This window comes from Penaeus japonicus, unplaced genomic scaffold (genome assembly GCF_977035675.1).
Source record: "Penaeus japonicus unplaced genomic scaffold, GWHDUDI00000001_assembly GWHDUDI00000025, whole genome shotgun sequence".
Lineage (NCBI taxonomy): Eukaryota > Metazoa > Arthropoda > Malacostraca > Decapoda > Penaeidae > Penaeus > Penaeus japonicus.
Genome location: NW_028234427.1, coordinates 27,075,175 through 27,085,174, shown reverse-complemented (window position 1 = coordinate 27,085,174; position 10,000 = coordinate 27,075,175). Strand labels below are relative to the sequence as shown.

Here is a 10,000-nt window from a genome sequence, read left to right as displayed (position 1 = left end):
ATACACATTATACTGTTATTCCAGAAGCCAGATTCTCAGTGCACTTTTACAATGAGAAGAGAAAAAAAAAAAAAGTCTAGATAAAGGCCTAGGCTAAAACCATGATATACAAATATTTTTCAAGGTTCTAACTTTTCCAAAGACTATCAAATGAGTTCCTGTAACTAAAAAACCTTTCTCCTAGGCTGTGTTCTTGATGATGATATAAAAAACTGTATGTATATATGCAAATAATGGAAAACATTTCTATATGTACAGTATCATATCTTAACTTCAGATACATACAAACAGTACATTCACAGAATGAAGCTATAATCAAAAGCTTGCTTAAGTAAGCTTAATTAATATATAAACATACCCCCCGCCACACACACACACAAAAAATCATACATACAAACACACACACACACACATATTGTTACATATAGCTATATACATACAGACATATACATATCAAACATATTTACTTATACAGTCTCGACAAAACCAGTACTCTCTAGGAGGTCTCTTGGAGAGCAGTGCACATGGAAAGTGGAACCAAGACAAGCACCGCTCACATGCAACACTTCTCTCATTCTCTTTTATGGTTTTAGTGCAAGGAGCGCAAATCCACTGACTGTTTTCCTTCTTCTTGACAAGGCCGAGGACAACATTCCAGGCCTCACTGGTGAAGTACCTCTCTACTTGATGCAAGTCTACATTGTCTTCATCTCGCACCAGGTCAGGAATACACTTGATGTCTGTCTGCACTTCGTCTGGTAAGATGAGGGTTCCCTGGAGGGCCTTCTTGGCGGCTGGGCTGCTAACAAAACACTCGAGCATAACCTGGTGTTTCTCCCTCACCCGTAGTTTTCGAAAGGGCTTTGGTTGGCCCACAAGAGTGTCATGCTTCACCTTCTTAGCACTCTGGGACATGGTCAGCGAAGGAGGATCCCTTCCTTTGGACCGACCTCTCCTACTCATTCTTGTTACAACCCTGCTATCTATCTGCTTGTCACTTCCTTTTTCATTTGTCTTGGTCTTTATCATAGACTCTTCTGTGGTATATCCACTCTCCCCCTCTTTGCCAGTCTTTGACTTTTGTACACTGAACTTCATCCCTTTACTAGACATCTGCAGTGCATTCTTGACCTCTTTGTCCCCCAAGTGGGCAAGGAAGTGGTCAAGGACCTCATCAGCTTCCCTGCTAGTCTGGCCACAATGGCCATCAATGCTCCTCCACTGGCGCAAAAGGCCATTCATCTGACTAAGTCTCATGTTGAATAGCTTCATTCCACCAGCACATGCACTGGAGGCCAAGCTGAGGGCGGTACGCAGGGCACGGGCATAACGCTCAGCTTCTGAGATGTGGGGCTGTGGATGAGGACGGAAGGCATCCCGGGTGAGAGCATGGTTGTGGATGTCATTGACATTAAGAACCTCCAGTGCATTTCCGTCTGCGGAGAGACGCAGGTACACTTCAAAGGGGCAGCCCTGGCGAAAAGAGCAGGATGAGCGCTTCTTATCAGTCCTCTGCACAGGTGCCTTCCCGCCAAACTTGCATGAGAGCTTCACTGAGTAGTACCTGAGTGCTGCCTTTGCCGTGTTGACTCGGTTAGGTGCGCGCTTCTTAGCCGACTCTAGTGTGCGCACATCTCGTTTCCATAACTCACAGTAGTTGGCATATTGGTACTGTTGTTGTGCTTCCTCCAACTCCTCCAGGGTATCAAAGCGCTTGCCCACCTGGAAGAAGGCATCCTCACTACCTGGCTCCTCCTCAAAGCACTCCCCAGCTTGCTGCTCCTCATACTCTTCCTCTTCCTCTTCCTCCCCGTCCTCGTCTTCATCTCTGTTTGAGCTGCCCACTTCGTCACTGTCACATGAAGAGACCTCTTCCTGGTGCAAGGAAGGGCAAGTCAGCATGTATCCATGGTATATATATACACACATATACACACACACACATCCTCATTATCATAGTCAATACATTAGTACCGCACTCTCATAGCAACCTGAGAGTGTGGTAAGTTTAGTCATTCCATTCTATATTTCCATTTATCTGTTTTTGTTTCATAAAGATGGAGAAAATATCTGGCAATAACTGACCTTCAGCGAGATTTCCAAATAATCTTCCATTATTCTTGCCTTTTATTCTATTCTTTCCTTTCCTGTCAATCAAGTTGAATTCTGTTGAAGTTTGTGTTTTATCTGCAACAATGATTTGATGATAACCTGCTCTCGACAATCAATCAATCAAATACATTAAGTAGGTAATTATCTTCATATAAGGCATAGTTGATTCTAGGCAACGAGCTGCAACTAGCAGATACTAATGAATTTGGCATCGATGCACTGCATTTGATGTATATAGTCCAATGAATTCTTATTAACCTTTCTAAGGCCACATCTTAAGATGTGTTTTCTGTTATTTTCTAAACTTATCATATGATAAACAAGCAAAGTGAGACTAATCAGAAATTTGGTATGATGTGTTAGTTACGCAACTTGTATCATTATTAAAATAATAATTCAATCAATCAGTCAATCAATCAATCAATCAAGGGGATCCAACCCCACAAAAATAGCCCATAGTGAGGAGGTAAAAGCCATACGTCACCGATACTACCAATGTTAGTCGAGTGATATCACTGATCTTGATAGTTAGGAGGGTTGACCGAGGGAATTTCAGGTTAAAAATAGAAAAAAGATAAACCACCCTAAAATCACACAAATAATGATTCAAATGAAATTTCCAAAAAGCCCACATCCTGTAACACTCCTTACTGGGAGGGGTGGGGGTGGGGGGGTATATTAAGGTTCCAAGAGTACTGGCCCAAGTGTCAACCGATGACAGTGCCCATGACAGTGGCACATATCTCTAAGGAATTACCAGAGCCCCCGCAGAAAAGGCAAATAAATCTCCACCACATATATTCCGGCAAGACGGAGCTTGGATTGGTTCTTCATACTTAAGGAGATGTACATGACCTATCTTGCCAAATTAAACATTTTAAGAGATTTGTTTGTCATTTGCTAGAGTGCCAAAGATAGAAGTCCCACAACTACTTATTGCAAAGCCATTCCAATTACCAATAATGTCTTTGCTAATAGTTAGTAAGCACTGACTATACCTTAGTTTTGCCATATTAAAAAAATGCGCAACAATAATGCCTTTTAACGCATATTCATGAAATTTATAGATTAGAGTGCATAATCACTTACATTATACCTCCTATGTCTCACCAATGGGTCAGTAATAGTGAGCTCATGCAATCCTAATAAAGCACACATAGTATAATATAATTCCAGCCTAATGATATCAAATTTATTAGTATCAGGACCTGCAGCTTTTGTATAAGACTATCCAATAAGACTACTAGTAACAAAATTGCATATCTTGCAAAGGATAAACAAGGTGACTACTGACAATCAACTTATACATTTTTCATATTGAATAAAAGTTAAAGTAAATAAATTTGAAACTTATCCCATGTTCTACACTTCATACATACATGATAAGAGTGAAAAGTGTGAATAAATAATATTTGTTAAATGTAAAGACGGTATTCCGATTCCGTTGGCAACTGCTGGTATGGATTCGAAATGGCTGACCGGCTGCCGGCTACGAAAGACCGTATGTTATGACAATTTCAAACCAATAATCAAATTTGTCTTGATATAACGTCATGTTTAATGACTTAGTTATGGCGAATGAAAAATACGGTAGATATTCTTGTTTAAACAAAGATCACATTTTTTTCTTGAAAAAAACAAAAATAAAGAGAAACACAGATACTACGCCCTTACAAATATTCGCTTTTTTCACCTCTTCCAAACATTCTTAACTCTTATCGTTAAATAACCTTTTACTGTTGATACTTACCGTCTTTTGTAACCCAAGAAGAAGAAGCGACGAAGGAGAAAACCCCTCCAACAGAAAACCTTTTCGAATTTACGTTATATCAAAATAGCCCGCGGTTGGCACATCGAATCCAAGATGGCGGCCGTTTGATTATATCAGGGATCCTTGGTTAAATCAGGAAGGGAATTTTATAGAAGTTTGCTATAATGGACAGTCAAGGTGAAAATTAGTTTTTTTTATCTTTATATCAGAATATTTTTATCCTAATGAATAAGTAATTGATGCTTAAGGGATCTGGGTTCGTGCATGTAAAAAGATTCTTTGAATGAGAATCTGTTATTTTTCTTCAAAAAGATAGATAGAAAATTATATACAAGTCAATTTTTATGTTTATCATTAAATAATCAGCGAATATACAGCCAAAAACAACATAATATTCAAATCGGGTCATTTTTCCAGCTTAAAAAAAATCCTTTACGAAAGTTTCCATCGCATCAAAATGCAATATTTAAAATCCACCAATATTCATTCTTATCCAAACCCAAAGAAAAACTCCAACCTACGATATATATCCTAACTGAAAAATGTTTTAATCCAGTAGTGAATTTCGTGTTTGTTTACATCGGCTCAAAGCGCTGAGTTTGCCGTGAGGACAGGAGCTCATATTTATTTCGTATAAGGTGAATTTACAGCTTATTTTAGCCATTCTTTATTATTTTCCAATCCAGGAGAAACTGTAGAGGGATTTGCATAAAAGAAGAAAGGAGGAAGATACCTAGAAAGGGTAATATTTTTGGAAGATGAAATCAGATCCGAGATGAACTACCTGTATTATCATAGAAACCAGTATCATTTTTTCTTCATTTGATATTTTCTAGCTTGATTTTCTGTCGGCCGTATATTGGTACAGATTACAGGTGAACATTTAGACATTATAAGTTTAATATGGCAATCATTCTCGAAGTTCTGTTCGTGTCTAGAATGTTTTCATGTTCTAGAATTTCCTCGCCAATTACAACTAAGTAAATTAGAATATTTAATGTATAGAATGTAAAGCTTTCACGAAGAAACCAAGAATATAAGTACTTAATCTTTAATTAAAGAAGGGTAGCAGTATTATTTAAGTTTCTTAATCCAATGATATTGGATAGCATGTTTTCGTGCTATGTCAAAAATGAGGCTAAACGTTAAATGATATTAATCCATACATTGTTTTTCTATAAGATCATGTTCACTCTATCAATATTAGGCATGGAGGCCTAAGTAATTCCCTAAGTTACTTCTGATACCCTTTTCATATTTGAGTGTGCAGTATTCTTTAAAATGCTGTATCTTTACCTGGTCCTCTTCTTTATAATTGACATATATCTAATAGAAATATGAATGTTGATATTTATTCTTTAACCCATTGCCAATGAGGCTGTTTTGGCTCCTGGTGGCCTAAACACTGGGGTATTTCAAGCTTGTAAAACTAATACCGCAGCCAACAGTTACATGCCCAATCACTCTGCATGTCGGCCACACAGAAAGCCATGACGAAATATCTTGTCCCCTATGGCGAGGACTACCACCACTTAATGTGATATCTTATCACCTAGTAGTAAAAAACATATATATATATATATATATATATATATATATATATATATATATATATATATATATATATATATATATATTATATTATATATATATATATATATATTATATATATATATTTATATATTATATATATATATATATATATATATATATATATATATATATATATATATATATATATAAACACATACATATACATATATACATATAGGGCCTTTAATCCTTTCGTGATGGAACATATATTTTCCTATATCCGCTCCTGTTTGCTACACAGCAAGCACCCGCAGCTTGAGGTTGCACTGAACTTCTCAGACCAATATTCACCCACCCTACTCTAAGGGGTGACAGAGAGGTTTTGTAAATTTTATTTTATTTTATTTTATTTTTTTATAAATTCAAGAAAAATGTGTATTTACAAATGCAACTATGATGTGTATATTCTATGCAAAATGTGTATATACAGAGAACTTCATGATGTGATAAGATGTCCTCTGTTGTATTGGAAATATTCAGATGACATGATATCACATCATCTGTCATTGATTGGTTAATGACATAATCTGTAACCATTATCTTTTTGTTTTTTATTGGAAGTTAGGTTTTGCTTTTGTGATTTTGATTATTATAAACTAATGTATCAGCCTTGGTTTCCTCCTCAGGCTGGTGAACCACAAACGCAAGCATGGATCACATGCTACCTTCTCCGGGGTTCAGCATCCCCAGCATTGGCACGCCTTTGCAGCACTCCCAGGAGGAGGAGATGATCCTCCCAGCAGCCCAGCAGCAGCAGCAGCAGCAGTCGGCACAACAACACAGTCAACAGCAGCAGCAACAGCAACAAGGGCAGCAAATGGGGCAGCAGCCACAGACCTTTGGCAGTGGGTTCACGCCACACACCTTGATGCAGCCTCAGACACCAGTTAGTTGTTTGTTATTTTTCATATTTATATTATTAATATCATAACAGAAGAATTAGTATTCTCCCCTCCCCTTTTTAACCCGTTCCCGACAGGGCCATTTCGGCTTAAAAAGACCAAAATTCCGGGACTTTCGAACGCATAAGCCTAATGCGTCTGGATTCTTGGCCTCACTGGCCGCGAGCCAACGCTGTACGCTAGCTCCTCCCGCACGCCGGGCTGGACAAAATAACGCGTCCCCAGTGTGTGGCCCAAAAACCATTAGACGTGATATCTAGTCACCCGTCATTAACGGGTTAATCTTTTCCTTTTCTTACCTCCATACCCATATTTGCCTTATCCTCATGCATTTGATATAAATTGTATATATCATTTTGTATACAGACTACAAAACACTTTTCCATAGCAAATACCTATTTTACCCTTTTATGCTTACTACCCTCTTTTCTCACAATGTGCAGAGCATGATGTCTCCAGCAGTGGGTGGTGGTTCCCAGGTTGGGGCCGGAATGTTCGGTTCGGCCACAGGACCTTCCACTCCCATAGGAGGTCCCATGACCCCCATGACTCCACACTCAGCTGATCCTGGCATTGTACCACAGTTGCAGTAAGTTGGGGCCAGGCCACCATCTTTTTTTTTTATAATTGAAAAACTTAATTTTTCATATTTATTGATAGTTGTATTTTCAAAAGAAGTAACAGAATTGTATAGATGATTAACCCATTCACGCCGGGGCTGATCCGGCATTGCGCGGTCGCAATACCTGGGTTCTCGAACGCATAAGCCTAATGCCTAGAGATTCTCGGGCGCACAAGCCGCGAACCTGGGTTGCCCGCTCGCTCTACCCGAGCGCGTGGCTTCCCCTCATAGCGCGTCCAGGGCGTCTGACGCGAAAACCACAATACGTGCTATCACTCACCCGGCGTGAATGGGTTAAATAATGATTACACAGATGAATAACCAAGGAAAATTATCTTTCAATTGGTTTAGGGCTGTGGTAAAGGAAAGGAGTTAATTTAGCTGTGTGGCATTATTTAGTATTCATTAAGTGTTTTAAAATGACAGTAATAATATGAGGGCAGGTCAGAAAAGTTCTGGATGTGAGAAATATAGATGTGCAATGATTTTGAAACAAGATTCCCAGAATCTGTAGGCAAACACCCTGAATTTCATTTCAGTCACACATCACATTTGGACATGATAAACTCTCTCAGATGTGAAGATAAATTACATGCTCCAGTACACCCGCTGTGCAGGATTTCAAAGCAATGGTCTCTAATGACTTCCTCTACGGTCTAGATCAACAGTTATCTATTGGCTAGGACTGGCTTTTAACCCATTCACACTGGGGCATATATTTGCGCAATGCTGCTTCCGCCGGCTAGATAACAAGCACATGCAGTGACTAAGCGTGAGATCTCTCCTGGTGTGATGCCACACTCTGCCTCTATGAGCACTCTTAACCCACATTCTTCAACAGGGTTATAATTGGAGGTTTTTGTATTTGCTTACATTATTTTGACAAGTGAATAAAAATTTGTCTATACAGATGGAATTCCTATGATTATGTGCATGTGTAATCATTGAAAACATACAATTTGAGGGAGAGATCTTGATGTTCTAGGACGTCACCCAGGGAGAGCCAAACATTACACTGACGAAATAACATGTCAACCAGCACGAATGGGTTAAGAGACCATCAACCTTTTCTTTTAAGTGAATGCCATTGATAAATACAAGATCAGTTAACCCATTGCAGACGGAGATAAATTTGCTTGCCCAGCCTCCAGGATAGGTTTTATTTTAGAGAGAGACCACTTGAAGCAATATAATTTGAAGCATCCAAATCTCTTTCAGTCATTCATTGTAAAACTAGAGCGGTTTTTGTATTTTATTTTTTTGTGTGTTTTATTGAGTTTAGAGACTTATATGTGCCGTATGACAGGCTCTATCAGTGCTGCAGTTGACTAAAATTGTAGTATGTTATCCATATTAGCTCATTATTTTCTTTATACTCAATGTGATAGAAGTATTGCTGTTTTATGGGAGGACAAAATGCAACTTTATTTTTTCGTATTTTTGTGCTGTCATGAACGAATACGAAACATATAACCACTTACAATAAAGATAACAAGAAGAGGTAGGGAAGAGGAATGAAACCTGTGCTTGTGACTGTGAGTGCCACAGTGAAAAACATCCATATTGGCACAGGAGCACATTTTAGACACTGGGTATGGATTGAGTCACCTTCCTCTTCTCGTTCTGTCTGCACATCCTTCATCGGCGGTACTTTAGAGCAAGGGTTCATCAACTTAGTGTGTGCCATCGCTCTATAGAGACAGTGCATGCTAGAGACCGTGGATGGGTACTACAGTAATTATAGTAATTAGGACTGCAGTAGCCATCATCACTCATTCCTTTTTCATAGCAAAATAAAATAGCACAGTGATCCAAAATCCCCGAACGTCATGTACGTCATGACGCCCGTCGTCAGGCCAAAGCTCCTACGTCATGTATGTCATGACACCCGTACGCAATGGGTTAATGAAGTCTTTAAGATAAATTGCAGGAAGGGTGCCCAAGAGCAGTAGTCACTCCAAAGAATATTGTTTTTGTGAAAAAGCTGGTGCAAGATGATTCTAGAATAACTGTTTCCAAGAGTCACTTGTTCTATACATTGGGAAAGGGAACATTCCTGAAATAGAGTGATGTCCTTCCTGGGCTCTATACACCCTCAACCTTGAATAGAAACTTACCAGAATGGATTAGGCCAAGGAAAAGCTAGGCTTATTCACTGAAGGCTTATAGGAATGTGCACAGCATTGTTACTTTTGATGAAACTTAGATTTAACTCTACGACCTAGAAGGCAACAGGTGGGGCTGAAAGTCAAGAAGTCTAGGAATGTGGGAGCAATAATGTTGTACATATTCTTTGACATTCATTATTATATCATCTTGGTTTAACTTCAAAATCAGTGCAGTCACAGCCCATCGGTTTACATATATTTGTCTTCTCAAGCTGCTGGAAAAGCTGCATGAGAAATTGCTAAAGAGCAACATCAAGACCATCCTCCATAGGGCAATGCCTCTGTGCATAGTGCACACCTGACAGTGGCATTTTTGAGGGAGCAAAGTCTGAGATGGAATGCCTGCTCTCCCAACAGTCAATACCAACCTATTTATTTCCCTTTTTGGCTTTTTAGTCTCCCTGGTGCCAAAGATCAACTCTGAAGGTGCTGTGGCAGAAACATTAAGGCTTAGCCAAAGGAGGCCTTTGTTGGAGCTTACCAGAAGTTATTCCATAGGATGTTGCTCTGTGTAGAGTCTCCTAGAAAGATTTTGAAAAAAGGTTAAAATAAAATATTAAGATTATTTAAGCTTTTGAGAAACCACAAACTTTCTGATGATCCCTCATATTGTTTGTTGTAAACAATAATTTTTTTTTTCTTTTTTTTTTTTTTCTTTTTTTTTTAACCCTTAAAATATGTGCATATATTTTTTAGTCATGCTAAGGTTAAAACATGGGGAACCAATACCAACATTCCACAGGATGGTGGAAAATTATTGTAATGCTTTTAAGTCTCAGATGTAGGTTTTGTATATCCCAAAAATACAATTATTTTTTTGTGCAGACTAAGT

At 38.6% G+C, this 10,000-nt stretch overlaps 2 protein-coding genes across 4 annotated transcripts in view; one reads left to right on the top strand and one right to left on the bottom strand.

Moving 5' to 3' along the window:
* Positions 1-3,998, bottom strand: part of LOC122248876 (uncharacterized) — a 4,034-nt gene extending 36 nt beyond the window's left edge. Inside the window, exons 1-3 of one of the 3 annotated variants that reach the window (XM_086551506.1) lie at positions 3,863-3,998; positions 2,086-2,187; positions 1-1,875 (exon numbers count right to left, since the gene is read on the bottom strand). The exon at positions 1-1,875 is cut by the window's left edge and continues 36 nt beyond it. In XM_086551506.1, the coding sequence (XP_086407632.1) occupies positions 454-1,875; positions 2,086-2,115 (1,452 nt within the window). In that variant the 5' untranslated portion in view covers positions 2,116-2,187; positions 3,863-3,998 and the 3' untranslated portion in view covers positions 1-453. Of the gene's footprint in view, positions 1,876-2,085; positions 2,188-3,491; positions 3,818-3,862 lie in introns of those variants that run through there. The other 2 variants (XM_086551507.1, XM_043009222.2) reach the window with 2 other exon arrangements.
* A 384-nt stretch (positions 3,999-4,382) lies between these two features.
* Tbp (TATA binding protein) overlaps positions 4,383-10,000 on the top strand; it is an 8,395-nt gene continuing 2,777 nt past the window's right edge. Inside the window, exons 1-3 of the mRNA XM_043009223.2 lie at positions 4,383-4,521; positions 6,103-6,362; positions 6,822-6,967. Coding sequence (XP_042865157.1) covers positions 6,126-6,362; positions 6,822-6,967 — 383 coding nt within the window. The 5' untranslated portion in view covers positions 4,383-4,521; positions 6,103-6,125. The remainder of the gene's footprint in view (positions 4,522-6,102; positions 6,363-6,821; positions 6,968-10,000) is intronic.